The sequence below is a fragment of the Peromyscus californicus genome, unplaced genomic scaffold (genome assembly GCF_007827085.1).
Source record: "Peromyscus californicus insignis strain IS unplaced genomic scaffold, ASM782708v3 Scaffold_19__1_contigs__length_69161282, whole genome shotgun sequence".
Classification (NCBI taxonomy): Eukaryota; Metazoa; Chordata; class Mammalia; order Rodentia; family Cricetidae; genus Peromyscus; species Peromyscus californicus.
In genome coordinates, this window is record NW_026294491.1 from 7,434,336 (window position 1) to 7,459,033 (window position 24,698).

The 24,698-nt window shown below is 45.6% G+C and overlaps 1 protein-coding gene across 1 annotated transcript in view; it reads left to right on the plus strand.

Annotated features, from left to right (window-relative positions):
* The window catches only part of Dnah8 (dynein axonemal heavy chain 8), a 227,096-nt gene that overhangs the window by 13,033 nt on the left and 189,365 nt on the right, over nt 1-24,698 (plus strand). Inside the window, exons 7-14 of the mRNA XM_052744492.1 lie at nt 1,302-1,403; nt 5,810-5,956; nt 8,204-8,401; nt 12,651-12,727; nt 15,461-15,560; nt 16,584-16,703; nt 18,110-18,245; nt 21,029-21,216. Of these exons, the coding sequence (XP_052600452.1) occupies nt 1,302-1,403; nt 5,810-5,956; nt 8,204-8,401; nt 12,651-12,727; nt 15,461-15,560; nt 16,584-16,703; nt 18,110-18,245; nt 21,029-21,216 (1,068 nt within the window). The remainder of the gene's footprint in view (nt 1-1,301; nt 1,404-5,809; nt 5,957-8,203; nt 8,402-12,650; nt 12,728-15,460; nt 15,561-16,583; nt 16,704-18,109; nt 18,246-21,028; nt 21,217-24,698) is intronic.

Below are 24,698 nucleotides of genomic sequence, written 5' to 3' on the forward strand. Positions count from 1 at the left end.
CCCCTCCATGGTCTCTGTATCAGCTCCTGCCTCCTTCCCTGACTCCCCTCACTGATGGACTGTGACGTGGACATGTAAGCTGAAATAAACCCTTTCCTCCCCAAGTTGCTTTTGGCCACAGTGTTTTCTCACAGCAATAGAAATGCTAGCCGAGGAGACTATTCAGCCTGACAAATAAGTTTCTTTGATCACTAATGGTTTGTGATTTGCACATAGCCTCGTTTGGGGCTTTACTATTTCTTTTGCTGAAAAAAAAAAAAATAGCCTTGGGGCCGGCGAGATGGTTCAGCAGGTAAAGGCAATTGCCACAGAGCCTACTGTTCAAGCTGCTCTAAGTTCATTGTGTGGCACCACGACTGAAGCTGAACTCATATTGTTACCGATCTGTAAAATTTCCCAGAATGATCACCCTTTCCAAGTCTGGGTTTGGGTTTCCTCTAGACACTTTCTGCATGCTGGTGTATGTGATGTTGCGTGCATCGTGCATTTGAAAATTCCCCCGAGTTCAATGTCTATACTGGACACCATTTCTTCCTCCCCTGTACCTCCCCCTTTCCTCTTTCTTTGCCTTTCTCATTCTCTCTCTCTCTCTCCCGCCTCTCTGCTAAGGTCCCAGGTTTCCCAAGCTGGCCTCGAATTTTCTTATGTAGTAGAGGACATGGATGAACTTTAACCTCTGATCCCCTTTGCCTCCTAAGTGCTGGGATCACAGGTTTTAAGTGAAGCTCACGGTGGAACCCAAGGCCTTGAGCATGCTAGGCAAGCGTCCTACCATTGGTCTACATTCCTTCTCCTAACCATCTTATGAAGGCTACCCTTCCCTTCGTTACTTTGGACTAGATCAGGACCTAAATGGATATGTACTAGACAGATGGGAAATGAGGTTGGCTTTGGGACTCATGACCCCAGTGACAGAGACCTAATTGCAGTAGGTAAACATGACTTTGGGTTTTCTTTCTTTCTTTCTTTCTTTTTTTTTTTTTTTGGTTTTTCGAGACAGGGTTTCTCTGTGTAGCTTTGCGCCTTTCCTGGAACTCACTTGGTAGTCCAGGCTGGCCTCGAACTCACAGAGATCCGCCTGGCTCTGCCTCCCGAGTGCTGGGATTAAAGGCGTGCGCCACCACCGCCCGGCGGGTTTTCTTTATTTTGATTGGATTTGTGGGTTTTTTTTTAAATTTTGTGATTTATTTACTCTATAAGCTTATTATTTATCATTCTACTTGTCACATTATTTATCATGTGTATATTATGTTTTTAAAAGTCATTTACCTCCAGCTACCTTGCACCTCCCTTTATTTTAGGTAACAAATCAGATGGTGACAGCGTGTAAAGCATATATTACTGACGGAGGAACAAACCACGTATGGGACCAGGAAACACCAGCCGTCCTAAAAAAGATCCAGGTTTGTAAAAATATTTCCTTTTCATAAAGCAAAGTCCTCACCGGCCAGTTCAGTGCCGTTTACTTTGTTCATTCATGAAACATGGTTCACTTTGAAGCAGTCATGAGCGGAAATGTGTGAGAATATGAAAAAGGGTTGTCATTGATACATCGCTCCTATGGGGCTAGACGGCTCGGCCGTACAGAGTGTTGTAACTCATTTGGGAGGGCTCGAAGCCTTCACCCCTGTGGGAACCCCCTCATCACAATTAAAAATAAAAAATAAGTCTTTTACGTGTCGCTGTGGCAGTGAGAGGAGCAGGTTAAAGTGGAGGGAGAGCTGGGGAGATGGACAGACTCCAGCAGGGTTGTAGCGCTAGACTGTCAACGCTCACCTATCCTACAGAGGCAGGGATGGATGCCCCACCCCAGACCCCTCTCCCATGCCCCCTCTAAACAAAGACAAGTGTCTGTGATCAAATTGCAAAAGAGAAACAAGAAGCTGAGCCTTGTAGCCTAGAAGTGTGGAGAAATTGGGCTAAGGATGCAGCTACCTAAGCATGTGTGAATGAATCTCTGGGTCCCATCTCAGGCACCACATCCAAGGAAGCACGGAGGCACATGCCTGTACCCCCAGCACTGGGGCGGTAGAGATGGGAGGATCGGAAATTCAAGGTCAACCTTGGCTGCACACGGAGTTTGAGGCCAGCCTGGGCTGCATGAGATCCTGTCTCAGACAACATCAATAAGAGGTAGAGAAATCAATGGCCAGAGGCAGGAAGTGTTCAGAGGATTTTCTGCAGTTACCCAGTAAGGTTGTAAGCATCTCTGCTCCCTGCATGTGGTCCAGACGGAGTTATTACCAATCATATGGACACAGATTCTTTTCCTGGTGTCAAGAGCACTAATCGACAAGGAATCGTCAAACACTGAGCCTTCAGAAGAAAGCGAGAAGAAAAACAACTCGCAGTAACTTACAAAAGAACACGGCCTAAGGTGCCTAAGGAGACAGGAAGACGCCTTCAGGACGACTTGGAAGTCCACACACAGCTTTGTACCTTTTGACAGCAGAACACAAGCTTTTGGAAGAAGCTTTGAAATGTGTTCAGAGAATACGCTTAAAAGGTGGTGAAGAGTAAAAAAAATAATAGAAGTCGCACCTTCGAGGACAAGACCATTTATCAGAAGGGATGTGCCGAGCCAGTTAAGACACGGAGTGTCAGTGAGCAAGAAAAACAATTCTCAGAAAAATGGAAATGCTCCAGAGCCAGTGCTGAGGGCAAGGACAGCCAAGAAATAGCTGAATGACTGTCTTAGTTAGGGTTTCTTTCTTTTTTTATTTTCTTTTTTTTGGGGGAGGTTTATTAAGGCGAGGGGAGTGAAGGGGCAGAGAAGGGGGCAGAGACAGGTCCCTGGGGATGAAAGCGAAGGAAGAGAGGGATGGGAGGTGGGCAAAGCCCTCCTTTTATAAGGAAACGTAGCGAATGAACACTTTTAGTGGCTGCAGCTGAGGATATCTCCTGTCAGGACCCTAAGGGCAGGCCAGTACAGATGCCTGAATGCTAACATTCCTCCCTTTTGTTTATTATAAAAAGATGAACTAGAACGGGGTAGCAGGTGAGGCAGGATGAGGGCGCCATGTTCTCGAGACTGCTTCCTGCTGGCCTGGGGGGGGCATCAATCATCTTTGGGGGACCTGAGAAAACCAGGGTGCTGGCCACGTCCTGGGGTCGCTGGCTGTTTCACTTCGCTGTCCAGGCTCTGTAGAACTGTCTGGCACCTCTTGGACCTGGCAAGTTGCTGTTCGAGGTAGATCCAAGTGGACTCCCTGGAGCTCACAAGAAATCATGATGAGGTCACCAGCCAAGATGAAGGGGAGCCACGTGATTGCAATTGTCAGAGTTGGCTGGAGAGTCCCAAGGCTCCATTAGGTGGGAAAATCGGGCTGTGGCGGGCACCCCTCAGACTGCCGGGAGAGCCTGTCTGAGTCACAGCACCAAATGTTGTATTTTAAAAGTGGCAGGAAGGAGTCACACTGTACAACAGGGCCCACATGGGAGGTTTATTGAGGGCAGAGAAGAGGGCAGAGGACGGTCCTTGGGGATGAGAAGGAAGAGAAAGAGAAAAGAGCTAGTTAGGGTTTCTATTGCTGTGAAGAGACACCATGACCATGGTAACTCTTGTAAAAGAAAACATTTAATTGGGGCTGGCTTATAGGTGCTGAGGTTTAGTCTGTTATTGGCATGGTGGGGAGCATGGTGGCTCACAGACAGACGTGGTGCTGGAGGTGCTGGAAATTCTACATGCGGACTGGCAGGCAGCAGGAAAAGAACGGGCTAGAGCTTCCGAGACCTCAAAGCCTACCCACCTCCTCCGACCAAGCCACACCTCCTCCGACCAAGCCACACCTCCTCCCACCAAGCCACACCTCCTCCCACCAAGCCACACCCCTCCCACCAAGCCACACCTCCTCCCACAAAGCCACACCTCCTCCGACAAAGCCACACCTACCCCAACACCACCACACTTCCTAATGTCACTCCCTAAACATTCAAATGTGTGTCTATGGGGGCCATTCTTATTAAAAGCACCACATTGAGAAACTGCTGTGTGTGTATTTGAAAAATAAAACTAGCCTAGAAATGAGACTGCATACCGTTAATCCTGGCATTCGGGAGGCAGAGGCAGGTGGAGGCCAGCCTGGTCTATATAGCAAGTTCTAGGTCAACCAGGGCTATGCAGTGAGACTCTTGTCTTTTTTTTTTTGGTTTGTAAGCCATGAATCGCTCTTTTTTTTTTTTTTTTTTTTTTATCAATCTGTTTGTATCTTTTTTTTTTTTAACATTCTTTTTTGAGACTCTGTCTTAACAAAACAAAACAAGCTGTCAATGCAAAATCTTTATGTTGTGTGTTCACGGACAGAACAAATGCTGGTGCAGACCACGTGGGGATGCACGCCTGTACCACCCAGGAGGCTGAGTCCAGGTAGACCATAGATTTGAACCCAGAACAGGCTATGTAGTAAGAGATCGTCACAAACAACAACAAACAACAAAAAATCGCACGCTGGTGCAAATACTGATGCCAGCTGAATACAGAGATCTTCAAAGACAATTTCCTGGCCTCTTGGGGATTTTATGATTTTTTTTTCTTTTCCTGAGAATTTTATACATGAATACAATGGAATATGATGGCATCTGCTCACCCCCCATTTCCCCTCCAGCCTCCTCCATTTTCCCTCCAACATGTCTTCTCCCAACTTCTTGTGTTTTGTTCTTGGTTTTGTTCGTTTCTGACCCACGAAGTCCGGTTAGTGCTGCCCAGATGTGTGTGGGCGTGAGGCCATCTCCAGCAGCCCGCGAACTCTGTGGCCGCATCCTTCTGAAACATTGAATCCCCGCCCCCGCTACAACAATAGCTCTTCTGAGGGGTGGGGGCTGGAGCCCACCTGCCCCGCGGATGCCTGAATTCTAGCTGACTTGATCTTGTGCAGGGAACCACAGCCGCTGAGAGCTGAGGAATGCCATGGCCACGCCTTGTCCGGAAAACAGCCCTTCACCGCGTTCCCCCTGTCTTCCTGCTCTTGGGTTCTTTTACCTCCTCTTCCTCAATGTTCCCTGAGCCTTGGCCGGGGGAGGGGGTGCTGATACAGGTGCCCCCTGTAGGGCTGAGTGCCCAGCCTCTTATCTCAGCACCTGACCATTCTGCAGCTCTCCGCTGGCTGCTGCCCACTGCACAGAGAGGCTCCTCTGGCCCACGTGTCTGTGAGTGGAAACACGAATAATTAGAAGGCTGCTTGCCAGCATGATGATTGCTCTTAATTAGCCGTGAAAGTATAAAACCAAAAGCTAATGTCATACTTTAGTGCGAGGTGAGTTGGGGGAAAGTGTGAGAAAGGAGAGATGAAAATAGAATGTGTTCAAAAAGCTGTATTTTTTTTTTTTTGAATGGCTACTCTTTTTTTTTTTTTTTTTTTTGGTTTTTTGAGACAAGGTTTCTCTGTGTAGCTTTGCGCCTTTCCTGGATCTCACTCTGTAGACCAGGCTGGCCTCGAACTCACAAAGATCCGCCTGCCTCTGCCTCCCAAGTGCTGGGATTAAAGGCGTGCGCCACCACCGCCCAGCTACTCTTAATTGATTAGAAGTTCATTGAGTTGTGTCGTCTTTGAGTTGGGATAATTTTGGTGTGTGATTTTCGTCTTGTTTTGTCTTTAAGTTTGCAACCTTTTTTTTAAATAACAAAGTTTAAAATAAAAAAAAATTAAAATGTAGTGTGGATGTTCATAGGCTTTAATGCACAAGCAGAGAACGAGATCATCTGCTACCAGCGCCAGTCTTTGTTTGAGGGGCTAATGGGGCTGGTATGATCAGCCTATCACGAACCTGTCACCCATCACCCTCCTGCTTTTTTCTTTCTATTCTCTTGTAGGATTGCATTTTTCTCTTCAAGGAGTATCAGGCATCCTTTCATAAGACAAGAAAGCAGATCTTAGAATCCTCCGGGGAGAAGTCTTTCGAGGTTTCAGAAATGTATATATTCGGAAAATTCGAAGCCTTCTGTAAGAGACTGGAGAAGGTAAGCATTCTGCAGTCACAGGACCCCACCCTAACCCACACAGTGCTGGTGTTTTGGGTGTGGGTTAAGATCATTGTCTCAGGTCTCTTCCTGGGTTGATCCAATTCATCCAATTAGGTTACTCATATATCACTGCATTTGTTTGAACTGATCTTTTTTTCCCCAATCCTGGGCTAGTGACTTGTGCCCGCACAAAGGCCGTTGCAAATTTTCACCTCTCCCAAGACCTCAATTCTTCTTACACAGCTAGCTCTTGAACTTGAAGGCCTGTGCTTTTGACCACAATATTAAGCTTGAGAAAAATATGTGCAGCTGGTGAGCCCCGTAAACGTGCAGTATCTGAAGGTGTAGACGCCCGTCTTTCAGGACCAGTATGCGAGATGTATTTCTGAACAGTGTGTATGGGAAGCCTTTGCTGGACAGACGGCTGCCGGAGACTCCTCACCTCTAACTTCAGTTATTAGGACTGTCTGAGGAGGAATGGTATTCCTGAGAAGGCTATAGGGAACCCACACTAAAGGCTCCTTGGTGTCAGTCTTTGTGGGGATTTACAAAGATACCCTGGAGCTGGAGAGATGGTTTTGGTAAAGTGCTTACTGAGCAAGTGTAAGGACCTGGGTGAGGATAGCTAACCACCCTGTAAATGTTGGACATGGTGGTGCTTGCGTCTAAGTCCAGTGCTGGTGGGGCAGAGGGAGGTGGATTCCTGGGGCTCCCTGGCCAGCCAGCCTAGCCAGTCAGTGGAGCTCCAGGTTCAAGGAGAGACCCTGTCTCAATAAGTAAGTTGGAGGGCCTGAAGGGGTAGCTCAGCAGTTAAGAGCACATACTGCTCTTGCAGAGCGGTTGCCAGCATCCCTAACCACTCCAGCTCTGGGGGATCTCATGCCCTCTTATGGCCTCTGGGGGAAATTGCAGTTACATGTACATATCCACACGCACATACATATAATTAAAAAATAAATCTTAAGATTATATAGGGAAATAGATGTAACTGAAGATAACCATATGAAATGAATTAAGCTAACCACATGAAGACAAATATAGTAAATTTTCTCTTATGATGGCTCATGGATTTTATGTGGGCACATAAAATTGTGTCCTACTTTCTGGCTATAGTAGCTGGGTGGTAGAGTCAGAATCTTAGAGATCAGAATAACATCGGGCTAGTTGTGTTGACTTCCTGTCTTGGCTTTTGCTTTACACAGTAGGTATGTGGGATGTCTGTATTAGGAGACAGTCCAGTCAGTTCTTGTGTTTATACAACTCATATGTAATATACTGTAAATTTCAGATGGCTTGCATTTCTGAGACAATGGTTTCTGGAGATGTCTGGATATTGTACTGTTAGAATAGTAGTCACCCACCCTGACAAGACTGCTCCTGGGTTGACATGCACAAGGACTGTGTGGGGCTTCTGATAGTCATGTCGAAGGACCAGTAGTATTGTCATCGTGGGATGTGGTATTTGGAGGACGTGCTAAGGAGAGGCACATTTCCTTTCCCATTGTTGGACAAAAATAATCTCTCCATGGAGAGTTCTGAGCTATGTTATTGAAAGCAGGACTCAGAGTGGAAATCACTGAAGGTTAAGAACTGCATCACTTGTGGATATGAGGGTTTTATTGTTTTAGATTTATTTCTGTGAATAAGTATTTTGCCTGCACATATGATTTCGTACCATGTGTGTGTACCATGTGCATGCCTGGTACCCTCAGAGGTCAGAAGAGGCTGTCGGATTCTCCAAGAACTGGAATTATAAATGGTTGTGAACCACAATGTGGGTTCTACAAACTGAACTAGAGTCCTGTGGATTTCCAGCCCTCCAAGCTTGTGTGTGTGTGTGTGTGTGTGTGTGTGTGTGTGTGTGTGTGTGCCATAGCCCATGAGTGGGGGGTCAGAGAACCACTTGCAGAAGTCAGGTCTCTTCTTCCACCATACGGATCCTGAGGATTGAACAAAGATGGTCTGGACTTGGCCATCACCTTTTCCCGCTAAGCCATCTCACTGGTCCACTGCTTCATAGTATTGAGGCTGGGCCTTACATAGCTCAGGCTTGCTCAGATTCACTGTTTGCTGAGGATGGGCCTAAATCCCCCATCCTCTTGCCATGTTCTTTCAAGTGCTGGAATTTAGGTATGTGCTAGCCGGCCTTTTTGTTTGTTTGTGTCCATGATTCATTAAAAAGCCTGTTCCAGAGAAAGGGACCTAAAAGTTCATTTCTTAACCATCTACCATTTCTGTTTGAAGATTACAGAAATGATAACCATTGTGCAAACATATTCAGCCTTGAGTAATTCCACAATTGAAGGAATAGATATTATGGCTATAAAATTCAAAAACATCTATCAAGGGATTAAGAAGAACCAGTATGACATCCTGGATCCACGAAGAACAGAATTTGACACGGACTTCTCAGATTTTATGTCAAAAATCAATACTTTAGAGGTAAATAGTGACACAAACTTGTATTTAGAAAAACAGAAGCATAGTTGATAGTACTGCTTGGTACTGCTAGTGCAAATATCTATTTAGAGCAATGCTCATGTATTCATTCTTTTTAAAAATTTTAATTCATTTTATTGGTATGGTTGTTTCATTTGCATGCATGTCTGTATATCACATGTGTGCCTGGTGCCCTCAGAGGCCAGAAGGGGAGATCAGATTCCCTGGAACTAGAGTTATAGTTGATTGTGAGCCGCCATGTGTAGCTAGAGTTTTCCTGCCTGGCCCACAGTCAGGACAAATCTCTGTCACCCGCCAGTCCCACAGCCGCTCAGACCCAACCAAGTAAACACAGAGACTTATATTGCTTACAAACTGTATGGCCGTGGCAGGCTTCTTGCTAACTGTTCTTACAGCTTAAATTAATCCATTTCTATAAATCTATACCTTGCCACGTGGCTTGTGGCCTACCAGAGTCTTCACATGCTGCTTGTCATGGTGGTGGCTGGCAGTGTCTCCTCGACTCAGCTTCCTGTTCTCTCAATTCTCCTCACTGTTAGTCCCACCTATACTTCCTGCCTGGCCACTGGCCAATCAGTGTCTTATCTATTGACCAATCAGAGCAACAGATTTGACATACAGACCATCCCACAGCAGCCATGTGTGTGTGTGTGGGGGTCTCCTTTTCCTTGGGGGTTTTGGCCACTGGCAAAAGGCGCAGAAGCAGCGAGCAGGTTTTGGATGGCTGTGAGTGTGACAGAAAGAACTTCGGGGCGTCAGCTTCATTTTATTGTTTCTTAGGGTTACAGGTGGGAAGGGCTGATTGGTCGTAACATAGGACCTAGTTATCATGTGGACGGAGGAAAGAGTGAGACTTCGGTGCTGAGTCATAACAGCACCAGGTTTGCAGGGAGCTCTGTGCAGGGTCACCCTCCAGATAAGGTCGGTCATCCGGGCTCAGAGACACTCTCCAGTGAAGATTTAGGCAGAGAAGAGGAAACCCCGTTGAGAAAGCAAGTCCTCCATTTTGTGCTGAGCTCAGAGAGCTACCGGATCTAGTGGATTTCCCAATACATGTGGGTGCTGGGAATGGGACCTGGGTCCCCCGATGGAGCAGCCAGCGCTCTTAACCACTGAACTCTCTCTCCAGCCACATGCACTGACTATTTATTTGATTCCTCTTCTAAGTTGCTTTAAAGATGTGCAGGGTGAATAATGCTTTAAAACAATCTATAAAACATTTTCCACTTTTATGTGTATGTAAGCACAATGCACACGGGCTTGTGTGGTCATGTGTATGCATGTATTTAGCGTACAAGGTGTGGAGGCCAGGCCACAAGCCCAGGTGCCGTTGACCTTTTATTTGAGAGAGGGTCTGCCATTGGCCAGGGTCTAGCTGGCCCACCTGTCTCTGTGATCTTGTGTTGTTAGTGGGATCACAGGTACACACTGTCATTCCTTGCTTTTTATGCAGGCTCTGGGGACCTGTCTTACTTAGGGTTTCTATTGCTGGGAAGAGACACCATGACCATGATGACTCTCATAAAGGAAATATTTAACCAGGGCTAGCTTACAGGTTCAAAAGTTTAGTTCATTATCATCATGGCAGGAAGCATGATGGTGTGCGGGCAGACATGGTGCTGGAGAAGAGGCCTAGAGTTCTACATCTGGGTTCTTCATAGGCAGCAGGAAGAGAGTGTGACACTGGGCCTGCCTTGAGCATCTGGAACCTCAGTGCCTACCCCCAGTGACATCCATCCTCCAGCAAGGCCACACCTCCCATAATGCCACTCCCTGTGAGTCTATAGGGGACGTTTTTCATGCAGACCACCACAGAATCTGAATGTATGTCTTCCTGCTTGCAACCCATGTACTTTACTGCTCATATAATTTTTCCAGCCTTTTCAGCTTTTTTTCTTTATGAAAAAAAAAATGAGTATATCCAGCGAAAGACATACGTGAATAGTCAAACATCCAAAGGGTATTTTATGTATTGGTGTAAATGCCTTTACCTGGCGAGCTTTCTCACTGGCCTCTTTTTTTCCAGTTTTTGAAACTCCGTTTCTTGACATAAAGGGGAGAGGAAAATAAGATTTTTGTCTCTTTTTTTTTTTTAAATCTTGTAAATTTGTATTACATGTGTTTTAGCAATATGAATAAGACAGTTCCTGCATTGTTGTCACCCCTACAATTATACCTTCTAGTTTTGGAACGGGTTTCCGTTCAATTTCTTTTTCAATACCCGTTTTTCTTTTATGTGTTTGTTTGCTTGCCGATATGTATGTGCAGCTCGTACCTGCAGTACCAGCAGAAGCCAGAGGGGGCGCTGGATCCCCTGGACTAAGTTAACAGAAGGTTGTGAGCTGCCATGTAGGTGCTGGCAATTGAACCCAGGTCCTCTGTAAGAGTAACCAGCGCTCTTGACTCTTGGGTCATCTCTCAAGTTTCATCCTTTTTTTTTTTTTTTAATCGTTGTTGTTGTTGTTGTTGTTGTTGTTGTTGTTGTTGGTGGTGGTGGTGGTGGTGTGTGTGTGTGTGTGTGTGTGTGTGTGTGTGTGTGTGTGTGTTACTAGAGATGAACCTTAGGTCCCATGTGTGCTAGGCAAGTACTTTTACCACTGAACTATCCCCAATCCTCTTGTTACCTTTCATTTTGATGTAGGATCTTCCTTGAGTTGCCTAGGCTGGCCTTGAACTCCCCGATAGCCAAGATTGGCCTTGAGCTTGTGATCTTTCTCCATTAGCCTACTGAGTAGCTAAGATTATGGGCCCATATCATCAGGCCTGAAAAGTTAACTTATTTTTTTTATTTCCCTTCCATTTTTGAAAATTAGATTCTGATATCAAGATATAGTCCCGTTATTATTTTTCATTTTTGACTAGTTGAGCTGCATGGAATTTACTTACAAAATACATTGGGAGTTAAATATTCATGCCAGCAGGAATTAAAAATTTTGTTCTCTGAGAATTTTATGATTTATTAATGAAGATTATATATTATGAAAGATGTAAATTTTAGCTTTCAATAAAGTTAGTGTCCATGCGATTTTTTTTTCTTTGAGGACTGGTGATTGGTTCCAGCTGGGTAGGCACTGTACCACGGAGCTACATCCTAGCCCTTCGGTTTATTTGAGACGGGGTCTCTGTACATAGCACAGGCTGGCCTCAGATTTTGCAGTTTTCTTGCTTCTCATGAGTGCTAGGATTATAGGTGTGGGCCATCAAACCCAGCTCACATAAGCCCTTTGGTAGTTATTAATCGATAATTTGATTGTCTTGTCAGTATTTTAACTTTCCTTTGCCAGCATCTGACTGACTTGTGTGTGCGATTCCTTTGGCTACTGATACCAATACATTCCATGTGGAAAATGAATCTACAGGGAGCCTTTTTTTTTTTTTTTTTTTTTTTTTTTTTTTTTTTTTTTTTGGTTTTTTGAGACAGGGTTTTTCTGTGTAACTTTGCGCCTTTCCTGGAACTCACTCTAGTCCAGGCCGACCTCGAACTCACAAAGATCCGCCTGGCTCTGCCTCCCGAGTGCTGGGATTAAAGGTGTGTGCCACCACCACCGCCGGGCTACAGGGAGCCATTTTAGTTCCATATTTCAGGGCCAAGAGCTTGAAGTTCATTGCTAGGGATGGTGGGAGTCTTGGAGGGACATTTTCTGCCTCCTGTTCCTACTGAGCCACAGCAACAGGGTTTCCCAGGGTACTAGTGCGTCCCCTTACATCTTCTGACCCATGCTTACAAATGACAGACTTTTCAAAGGAAAGTATTTAGCACAGGCCCCTTACACCGTGTTACACATCACCTCAACCAGAATATCCAACCACGAACTGCAAATGCAAACCACACAAGGGGCTTTCGTCTTTCCAGCGGCCACATGAATAGACTGAAAAGAAGGTGAGTTTAACTTTAATAATATAATGTGTTTAGTACAGTCTATTCAGAATACTATAGTTTCACATGCCATTCATTTTTAATTCATGAGGAAGTATTTTGCGTAACCTTTGTGTACGTGTGGGTATGTGTGGGTACTAAGTCTTTAAGATGCGGTTTGTATCTTATATTTACCTACATCTCACTTCTGAGGGGAGACATTCAGTAGCCATGTGGCATGTGGCCACCACAGTGCATCCGTGCATCACTTAGGTGGTAGATGTGTTTGAGTCTTTAGGAATGTCGCTAATTACCAAACAAAACTAATCTCCTTCATGTTGTAAACATACCGTGAATGTCAACATTTTATTTTAGATACAGATACAGGGATTTATGAACAGTATCTTCGGAAAGATCTTGTCTTCCCAGCAGGCTCTGCAGCTGCTTCAGAGGTATTTGTTACAGGGGCTGAAGGAGGGTGGTTTCTCTGAAGGCACAATTTCAGACAGCTCAGGGGGGCAAAGTGCTTGCTTTGCAACGGGGAGGACCCGAGTTCAAACCCCAGAACCCATGTGAAAAGAGGAGAAAGAGAGGGAAGAAGGAGGCGAGTGTGGTGGGACACGTCTGCAGCCCGCTGTCCCTGGAGAGGGTCTCAGAGGCCATGCAGTTCAGCTGGATCAGTAAGTTCAAGGTCAGTAAGAGGCCCTGTCTCAAAGAAAAGAAAAGGGTGGCTGGCACCTGAGGAATTGACCCCTGGGGTTGTACTCTGGGCTCCACACATACGCATATGCATTTGCCCCTGCACACACAGGCCTCTGTACGCATGCCCCTGTGCACACGTGCCTCTGTACATACGCCTCTGTACACATGCCCCTGCACACACACATGCCCCTGCACACACACATGCTCCTGCGCACACACGCCTCTGTACACATGCCCCTGCGCACACACACATTCCCTGCACACACACATGCCCCTGCACACACACATGCCTCTGTGTACACACACCTCTGTACACATGCTCCTGCACACACACGCCTCTGTACACCTGTCCCTGCACACACACACATGCACCCACACATACATGTACCTGCACACACATACATGTACCTGCATACACATACATGTACCTGAACACACATACATGTACCTGCACACATATACATGTACCTACACACACATGAACACACATACACAAAACCCCTGCCCACAATTTCAAATTAGATGTTCTAGAAACCTCTCCTTTATAAACCTTAAAAGTTATAAATAGTAGCGGGGCGGTGGTGGCGCACGCCTTTAATCCCAGCACTCGGGAGGCAGAGCCAGGCGGATCTCTGTGAGGTCGAGGCCAGCCTGGGCTACCAAGTGAGTCCTAGGAAAGGCGCAAAGCTGCACAGAGAAACCCTGTCTCGAAAAACCAAAAAAAAAAAAAAAAAAAAAAAGTTATAAATAGTAACTTTTCGTTTACCACTAAGTAGATTTTCGAAATACAGAACATTATTTTTTATATAGCATTTTAGACTTTTTTTTTTGAGACAGGTTCATCTATAGCCCAGGCTGGCCTCAAATTTGCTCTGTGGCCAAGGAAGACTTTTAATGTCCTGCTCCCCCTGTCTCCATCTCCCAAATGCTGGGATAACAGGTGTGTACTAGATGTTCTACTGAATTAAAAAATAATAACAAAGTCTTTCATAAGAAAGTCTCACAAGGCTTCCTATCCCCAGCCACGTAATATACTTCATTTTAATTTCATAGCTATTATTGGAGAGGGAGTAACTAATGTTTAATTTTACTTGAGGAAAGAATTTCCAAAGAACATGATTGCATATTGTCATAGTTAACTTTAGGTGTCAACTTGAAACAAACCCAGAGTCCCCTGGGAAGAGGGAGCCTCAGCTGAGGAACTGTGCCTGCCAGACTGACCTGTGGTCATGTGTGTGGACATTTTTCTTGATGGCTAGTTGATGTGGGCAGGCTTAGCCCACTGTGGGGGGCACCGTTCCTAGGCAGCTGGGTCTGGGCTGTGTAAGAAAGGCAGTTGATAGTGAGCTGGAAGCAAGCCAGTGAGCAGCGTTTCTGTATAATTTCCCCTTCACTTTCTGCCTCCATGCTCCCTCCTGGAGTTCCTACCCCTGCTTTCCTCCATAATGGATTGTGACCCGGGAGCTGTAAGTCGAAATAAACCCCCTCCTCCCCAAGTTTCTTTTGGCGTTTACCACAGCAAGAGAAGCAAACTAGACCAGGTATATTAGACTTATTGGTATACACAGAAAAATGGTCAGCACAGTGAAGAAAATAATGTCCTTCATCGCAGATAGTTAGCCTCATCCCCAAGGCGTTTATGGCAAGGGCACTTAAAATATAGTCTCCTTTCTCCTCTGTTCTTATTAGTAGTACCCCCCACAAAGGGCAGAAGTCTAGACTAAAGAGGGAAGTTGGATTAGAGGCTGTGTGTGTGTGTGTGTGTGTGTGTGTGTGTGTGTGCTCGTGTGTATGTGTATATGAGAGACAGAGAGAGGCATACACACACAAATCACTTACATACACACAGACAGAGGCAAATATACACATAGAGACAGAGACAGACAGACAGACAGACAGACACACACACACACACACACACACACACACACACACACACACACACGACCATGTCAGAGGCCCCTTTAGGAATTCTTCCCTGTGGGTCAGAGCATCTGGCTTTCCGGTGACTTTGCCGCAGCTCTGCGTCTCGGTGATAGTGGTCATCTCTAAGAGACTACCATGAGATTCAAAGCAGGCACGAAATGATTTTGGTAAGCGACAACGCAGGCAGCATTTTAATGGTGACCTCCCCGCCCTGTTTGTCTCCCATTGCCTTCTCTACCTATGATAAGCTGTTGGTCAGTTGTTCAGTTTATTGTCAGAACAGTGTGGTCCTGGTACCTCCCAGGCATCATTTAGTCTCTGAGTTGATGTGAGATTGGCTGACAGGCCATTCTTACAATACCTGCCTTTCAGTGTGGTAACTGCAGGTCCAGGAAAGCTAAGAGCGCATCTGCCTTGTGTGTTGTTACATACCTAGGATAATGCATGAGGCCTGGAGTAAACGTTTATCAAATGCTTGAGAGGATATGTAGCACCCCAGCCATTCTGCAATCCGTTTCTCATTTCCCTTTTAATTACCCAGTTTCAATTACTTCTAGGTTTCAGAAGCTGAACATCCCCTGCCTTCAACTGGAAATCAATCACACAATAGAGCAGATTCTTCAGTGTTATGTGGCTGAACTTGAAGCTACCAAGAAGGTAACTCTCCTGCCTAGGCACATAATGTCTCAGTGCGGAGAGGGAGGGTCTGAAAGTCTTCGCCATTGCCATCCGATGCCTGGGTCTTCAGAGCATTCCTCTCACAGTGAAGGCTCTTGGAGGCTCCCCTCTGGGTGTGAGGGTTCTGGTGGTTAGTCCTCAGACTCCCAGATCCACACCTGTCTGCTGTTGTGAATTGTGCTTTTGTCCAATCTTCCAGCATTTGTATAGCCGAACCAGTTAGGTTAGGGTTTTTTGCACTAGAAAAGCAGGGGCTGGAGTGTACCAGATACAATGTAGCTGCTTGTGTTCTCTTTGGAACACCTCCTTGAAATGTCAGGTAAGGATAGAAGAGAATGCATGCTTGTTAGTGACGTCTGCATCCCTGCCACCAAAACACCCGGTGGAAAGAAATTTTGGGGTGTGGGAGGGACTTATGTCCGATTGTGTTTCAGCCTGTCATAGTGGAGTGGCTCAGTGTGTGGCAACAGGGGTGTAAACCTGAGGCTATTCACATGGCTGCCAGCCAGCCCGGATAAGCGGGTATAACTTCCAGAGGTCCACCCCCTTTTCAATTGATTTCCACCTCCTCAAGATTCCACAGCTTTCCCAAACAGCACAAGCCGCTTGGGGTGGGCAGACATTCATAACAAGAGACTAGGGGCTGGGGTGACGGCCCTGTAAGGACAGAGCTTGCTCTACAAGCACGGGGACCTGGGTTCAGATCCCCAGCATGTAAAAAGTTGGTTGCAGTGGCATGCACCTGTCATCTCCATGCTGCGTTGGTGGGGGCAGGTGGCTCCTGGGGCTTGCTGGCAGCCAACCTAGGCCAGTCAGTGAGACATGATTGTGTCTGAGCCTCAGATTATTGGCTCTGAAGTTCATTTACATATTTATCGACTAACTCTCGTGCACTCAACCTGTGAATCATGGTGAAGCTACCTATTCAAATGTAGCTGTAAATTCCTTTGCATTCTCCACTGTGTTGAATTCAAACATTAACATCATATTTTTTAATTACAGCTCTATCATTCTCAGAAAGATGATCCCCCTCTCGCTCGCAACATGCCCCCCATAGCAGGAAAAATTCTCTGGGTGAGGCAGCTCTACCGCCGGATAAATGAGCCCATCACCTATTTCTATGTAAGCCAATCATACAGTTTATACGTGAATCATGGTGGTGTGGAAATGAAATTACATTACAAATGCATCCTGTCCTAAAATATTGATGCCAATGAAGTAGTCAGAACCAATGCTTTTACCGAGAAAAAAAAAATTAGCTTATAAACATGCCAGAGAGGGACGAAGTCAATCTTTTCACGTTCAGTGGACCAGCCAGTTCAATTATAGTTGGCAAATCTTACGTCTTTTAATAACAGAAGACACTTTATAAAGGCTCTTAAGAATAATTGTTTTTAAAAACGCGGAGTGTAAGCTGTGTCCTGACTCTTATTTGCATGTGTGGATGGATAGGTGCTGATGTATATTTAATGAAAGCCAAGATGGGATGCTGAGTGCATTCCTTCTTGAAGAGCTGAGCCCCGGGGAGGCCAAAGCAGTATTGTGCAGTAGAAATAAGATCATTTGATTCTGAAGAGCAGGGTCCTTGTCGATACTGCCAGCATCCTGGGAATGTCATCTTGCCTTTTCTTTGTTTTTGTTTTTATTTGTTTAAGAGACAGAGTACCAGAGTAGAGTCTGGTTTGTTTGATGTTGTATTTCATGTCTGAAGAGAGAACAAAATATCCCTGGGACCACAGGCTTTGAGGATTTTTGTTACTGGGGCGTTACCGAATGAAGTTTCTGCTGTTGCCTGCTTCATTAGTCTGCATATTTGCAAATATTTGAACTGAGAGCAGAGAGATGTCTCAGCAGCTAAGAGTGCATACTGCTTTTGCAAAAGACCCAAGTTCAGTTCCCAGCACCCATGTCTGGTGACTCATAATCACCTATAATCCCAGCTCCCAGGGATCTGACGCCCTCTTCTGGTCTGTGTGTGCACCTACACTCATGTGCACATGCCCCTACACAGACACAAAATAATTAGTAAAAAAGAAAAAAAAATTTAAAAGACATTTAAACTCCAGCTTTAGACAAGAGGCTAAATTGCTGTAGCAGCAGGGTGCAGTAGGACATTTAGGAATTCTTTCAAGGTTAACAGAAGGAAACACTTCTTAAGTGATCCCCTTTTCCCTGCCCCCCCTCCCCTGACAGCTAAGGAATTTGCCCTGATAATAGTTTAAGTAAAATCAGCCAGTTGTACCTTGTCCAGGGAATCAGGGGAGGGAGGAGACCCTGGAGATGGCAGGCTCTGCTGCCTGTGGCTGGCTGTGGGCTAACAGGCTTCTTTTCCTTCCCTTCCCAGTGTTAATATCCCCATACTTCCGTCCCCAGCTTCCATGGCCCTTCCCATCCCTGTTTCACTCGAAGGCAGAATCTAAAAGGCCACCGGGACTATTTGATGTCAGTGTAAGTAGTTTGTGGAACAAAGTCTGCGATCTCTTAGAATATAACATTCTCTCCCACCCCCACCCCACCCCCAAACCCAGAAAAACTCAGAAATTCTGTCAAGCTCGGAAGGTAAAGCTGTCATCCGTCAGTATAACAAGATCTCGTACGTCCTGGTGGAATTTGAGGTGGTCTACCACACAGCCTGGGTCAAAGAGATTTCACAGCTGCAGTATGGTACGTGTAAGACTCAGGTGGAGCTTTATTGCAGATGGGTTCACGGTTCTGGTGACCTTTGACATTCCCTTTCCAAACAGTTAGGCTCACTAAGTTTAGATTTAGGGCTGGGAAGGTGGCGCAGTTGGTGGATGCCCAAGCTTCATCTTCACAACTCAAGTGAAAGAGCAGGGGGGTGGCGGCAGACATTTGTAATCCCGGCACGAGGGAGGTGAGATCAGGCAGACCCCTGGGGCTCCCTGCAGGGAGTACAGTCTAATGGGTGTGCTCTGTAGTAGTGAGAGACCCTGGCTCAAAAGGCAGAGATCAGGCAGTCTTGATAGATGAAGTTTATATCAAGTTTTCTGGAATGTTCTTGGCTCTCGAGGACACCATGGGTCAGTGCCCAGGAGAAGTGCTCCCAAGCAAAGCCAACAGTTTAAATTGGGGGAGTTTTTCATGCTAGCCCCGGCTATGGGAAATGAAAGGCTCTGGGTGGTTGCCCGTTGTACGGATTGGCCGTGCTTGCCTGGGCTTGGGGTGGGTGACTGGGCCTCCTTTTGATGGATGCTGCACAGAGCTTCTCAGGTGGAGAGCCACCAGGTCTCAGGTGGTCGCCCTGGCCTGGAGCGGCCCCTTCTGACTGTCCTTTGGACCCGTCTTAGTTACGCTGTCAATCCTATTGTTCTGTCATGCACATTCCGTACAGCCTTAAGGGAGACAGATTTATTAAATGAGTATTTAGAATTATTCTGGGATTTATCTGAATGGCCATGTGATTTCTAACCCAGTTCTGAGAGGATTCCAAATATGTTGGGTAAAATTCTTAGCTGAGAGCCTCAGGAAAATTGACCCCATCGAGAACCTTGCTAAGGGCTGGCAAGATGGCTCTGTTAGTGTAAAGGGGCGTGCTACACAAGCCTGGACACCTTAGTTCAATCCCTGGCTCTCGCTTAAATGTAGAAGAAAACTGACTCCACAAATTGTCCTCTGGGTGTGCTGTGGCACATCCATCCTATAATAGATTTAAAAATAAATAAATTAAAACCGTCTTTTAAAGGGAACCTCTCCAACACTAATTTTACCTAGTGAGTAAAAGCCAGCTTCAAAGGGATTTAGGGAATGCTTTATTTCCCTAGAAATTTGATGGTGTGACATTCTATCAGGTCCCATGAGACTTGGCAGAGTCTGTGATTATAATGAAATTCTTGTGTTGATAAAGTTTGTTGAAATAAGAGGTAATTTGAGTGAATACATATAAGCCTGGAGAAGTAATTATTTTTATTATTATGCCTCTAGAAGTGATTCATGTTGCCTTAACAGATAATCTCAGGGGCTGGAGAGATGGTACAATGGTTAGGAGCACTGGCTGCTCTTACAGAGGACCCAGGTTCAGGTCCCGGCACCCATAGCTCACAACCATCTCTAACTTCAGTTCCAACCTCCAACCCCCTCTTCTAGTATTCATGAACACCGCACACAGATGTTGCACAGACAAACATGTGGGCAAAATGCTCACACACATAAAAATAAATAAGTAATACAAAACAAGAATCTTTTTTTTTTTTTTTTTTCGAGACAGGGTTTCTCTGTGTAGTTTTGGTGCCTGTCCTGGATCTCACTCTGTAGCCCAGGCTGGCCTCGAACTCACAGAGATCCACCTGCCTCTGCCTCCCGAGTGCTGGGATTAAAGGCATGCACCGCCACCACCACCACCCGGCCCCAGCAAGAATCTTTTGAGGTTGTGCATTTCACTTCATGATAAAAGCATCTACTTGCATTGTTTACTTTTTAAAACTTTTTGCTTACTTGTGTGCGTGTTTCCGCGTTCACACCTGACACGGCATGACTGTGGATGTGGGGACAAATTTGGATCACTTTACTTCTATCATGTGGGTCTCAGGAATCAAACCTCCCCAAAGAAGTCAGATTGGGGTCGGATGGGAAGAGTCTGACATCTAGGCAGTGGGCCATCTCTGTCATTCTGATCCTTATTCAGGGGCCGCCTGGTTCGCTTTACCTGTCAGCGTGACACAGCCTAGAGGTGTCTAAGTGGACAGCCTCAGAGGGATTGACTAAATCAGATTGGTCACAGGTCTGTGGGGGGTTGTCTTGATTGCTAATTGATGTAAGAGGACTTAGCCCACTGTGGGCGATACCATCCCTAGGCAGGTGGTCTTGGACTGTGTAACAAACCTAGCTGAGTATAAGCAGGCCCGAGTGTCAGCTAGCAAGTAGCATCCTCCCTTGTTCCTTCTGTGCTCTGTGGCTATGAAGTGAGTTCCTGAGTGGGAGCTAATGCTTTGTGGAAAAGCAAATAGGCCTGCCTTGAGGCCTTTGAGTTCCCTCAGTGATGGATTGTGATCTGGAGTTGAAAGGCAAATAAATCCTGTCTTCCTCAAAGCTACTTTTGGTCAGTGTATTTTATCACAGCAACAGAAAGGGAACCAGAACAAGGATAAAGTTAGAATCTATAAAAATAAGCCGCAGATAGACGTCTACAGTCCACTCGAGGACGTGTGGCAGTTTGTGGCACAACGCCTGTCACTCACCCATCGGGTTTTCTCTCTCTGGATCTGAGTTGATGGCCTTATAGATACCGGGTCTTCATTTCTCTGAGTCTTGATGGCTGACTGTGTGTGAGAGACTCTGTCTTGGCACCGTAGGATCCAGGACTGTTGCTCTGCCTTTACGTAGCGAGCCGTGGGGAAGTGGGGAATGGGGTTTACGCAGCGAGACGTGGGGAAGTGGGGAAGCGGAAGGGGAATGAGGACACATCGATGCCAGTACTGGTTCCTTTGCAGCTTTGCAGGCCACGCTGTTTGTGCGACATCCGGAAACGGGGAAGTTGCTGGTTAATTTTGATCCTAAGATTTTGGAAGTTGTGCGGGAAACCAAGTGCATGATAAAGATGAAGCTGGATGTCCCGGAACAAGCGAAGAAGCTGCTGAAACTGGAAAGCAAATTGAAGGCAGACAAGCTGTATCTGCAGGTAAGACAAACAGCGTCTTCTTTTTTTTTTTTTTTTTTTTTTTGGTTTTTTCGAGACAGGGTTTCTCTGTGTAGCTTTGCGCCTTTCCTGGAACTCACTTGGTAGCCCAGGCTGGCCTCGAACTCACAGAGATCCGCCTGGCTCTGCCTCCCAAGTGCTGGGATTAAAGGCGTGTGCCACCACCGCCCGGCCAAACAGCGTCTTCTAATGATTCCTTTTTCCTTTTTTGTATGGGCATGTTTGTGTGTGTGTGGGTGTGTGTACATGTGCATGTGGGTCCAGGTGCAGAGGCCAGAGATTGACACTGAGTGTCCTCTATTGCTTTCCACCTTACCTTTGAACTCAGCATTCACTAACTGGCTAGACTGGTTGGCCAGTGAGCTCTGGGGATACACCTGTCCCTGCTCCCCTCGCACGGGGTTACAGATGAACATGGACACATCAGCTTTTTTTTTTTTTTTTTTTTTTTTTTTTTTTTTTTATGTGCATGCTGGGGATCTGAACTCAGGTCCTCATGAATTGTGTGGTAGACGTGTTCTGTCCAGCCCACTTCTGATTCCTTTTGAAGGAGTTTTTTGGTGCAAGAAAAATGTATCCCAGCAGGCTGTTATTTTCATTTCAAAAAGATTGACTGAGCCAGGTGGCGGTGGCGCACGCCTTTAATCCCAGCACTTGGGAGGCAGAGGCAGGCGGATCTCTGTTGAGTTTGAGTACAGCCCGATCTGCAGAGTGAGTTCCAGGACAGCCAGAGGTACATAGTATGAGACCCTGTCTCAAAATAACCAAAACTAACCAACCAAACAAAAATGTTTATTAATTGATCGATTGATTGATTGATTGTGCGTGCGTGCGCGCGCGTGTGTGCGTGTGCGTGTGCGTGTGCGTGTGTGTGTGTGTGTGTGTGTGTGTGTGTTATGTGCATGTCAGCGCTCGTGCACAAAAGTACCCACAGAGGCCAGAAGGAGGTGTCAGATTCCTTGGAGCTGGAGTTACATTTGTGAGTTGCTTCTGAGGGATAATGGATCAGCATGTGGGTCCTCTGCAAGAGCAGTGAATGCTCTTAACCACGGAGCCGTCTCTGCAGCCCCACCTCGATAGTGGGATTAAAATACCACCTTGCGGACAACAGAAAGATAGGAGATGGAAAGGAGAAAGATTTCCAGAGATCACTTGGACTTTTGGGTCCTAAGTGATAAAGCATCAGGTTTAACAATGCCTTAATTATAATTTTATGGAGCCAGAACATTAAATTTAATATATTTAATACTGGGTACTAATAAAATATAAATTATGAGAGAGGGGTGGCTATAAAATAACACAGATGGAGAGGATTCTCCCAACATTTTAGGATAAAGTGAAGCATTCTAATTTAAGTTCACTTATGAGTAATGTAAAATTTAAAAATATGAGCCAGGTGTGGTGGCGCATGCCTTTAGTTCCAGCATTTGGGAGGTGGAGGCAGGAGAATCTTCGAGTTTGAGGCCAGGTCTACATAATGAGTTCAGGACAGCCAGAGCAAATAGTAAGACACTATCTCAAAAACAACAACAACAGCAACAACAACAAAAACAAAATCCAGGTAACATTCAAAAGCAGCGTGAAAGAGGGTTAATTAAGTATATTCAAGAGGCTGGCAGTGGTTCTCAACCTGTGTGTCATGACCCCTTTGTGGGTCACGTATCAGATATCCTGCATATCAGATATTTACATTACCATTCATAACAGTAACAAAACTACAGTTATGAAGCAGCAATGAAATAATTTTATGGTTGTGGGGGTCACCACAACATGAGGAGCTGTATTAAAGGGTCAAAGGGTCACAGCATCAGGAAGGTTGAGAACCGTTGGGCAGGGTAAGTGGCCCATGTGTTAAAGTGTACCCTGCTCTTGCAGAGGACCACATTGGGTGGCTCAAAACTGCCTGCAACTCCAGCTCCAGGTCATTAGATGCCCTCTGCTGGTGACTACAGGCACCTGCACTTGTGTGCACATGCACATACACAGACCCATCCATACACATAACTAAATAAGTAAGTAAATGTATTAAAAAGTAGTGCATGGCTTCAAAGACATGTGAAACAGAGTAGGTCACATCGGATTTCTTTTATAATTTTTTTATAATTTTTTTTTTTTTTGGTTTTTCGAGACAGGGTTTCTCTGTGTAGCTTTGTGCCTTTTCCTGGAACTCACTTGGTAGCCCAGGCTGGCCTCGAACTCACAGAGATCCGCCTGGCTCTGCCTCCCGAGTGCTGGGATTAAAGGCGTGCGCCACCACCGCCCGGCCGGATTTCTTTTACAAGCCAGTTAAAACAGCAAGCTAGGAAGTCTGTGGGCATATATTTTGGGGAGGCAGGAAGATATATAAATGTAAGGACAATTCTTTCCAGCAGCATTAGTCATAGCAAAAGACCGGAATACAAATCCAAGAATAAAGAACTGATTAAATATGGATTATAAGATGAATACATAGAAATTAATGGAACCGCTGATAATTCAGTGAGAAAAAGGATTCTATTTGCTTGGGCACAAAGAGGATTAACTTCCTTTCATCAATAACATAATAAGTCAATATAGGACCCTTTTGGATCTTGTTGGGAAGATGACAGTGAATCTGCCCTTTTCAATATGTCATTACATTGATATCTCTTGGTTTAATTAAAGTCCATGTTTGGGCATAAGGACAAGCTGGTTGGTTGGCTCATTTGGAAGGAAATAAAAAGAGTATCAGAGACTATTTCAAACTTTTATTCCACTATAGATGATAACAAATTAGAAGTTGGTTATGATGTGTAGCTTTAAGGGGAACAGCAAATAGGGGCAAGTGTGGGGGAGTAAATATGATCAAAATACAGTGTATGCATCTATGAAACTCTCAAAGAATTCGTCAGCATGTTATGTTTCCGAAGAGTCCTGGAGAGATGGCTCAGAGGCTGGAAGCACTGGCTGTTCTTGCAGAGGACTGGTTCAGTCCCCAGCACCCACATGGGGGCCCCCTGTCACCTTCCTAGGGTTTCAACACCCTCTGCTGGACTCCCGGGTACCTACATGCATGTGGTGCGTGTGAAGACAGGAAGGCACACACACAGGCATATATAAAATAATAAACCTGAAAAACAAACAGAGAAACGGCAAAGGGAAAAGTTTTCCTAAACAGTTTTATTTGGGTACCACTATTTTTGTCATTGCTGTGTTTTGAGACAAGAGTCTCACAGCTCAGCTGACCTCAGACTTGCTATGTAGTGGAGAATAACCTTGAGCTCCTGCCCTCCCTGCTTCTTCCTTTCAAGCGATGAGATTAGGGCCTATGCCACCGTGCCTGGCCAAACAGTTTTGTTTTCAAGTAACAGCATTATTGAAGTATGATTCCTGTGCCATGCGGTAAATTCATTTAAGATAAACAGTCAAATGGTTTTCGTGTCTCCACAGAGCTATATAACTACTATCACAATCAGTTCTAGAATGTTTTTGTCATCCCCAAAAGA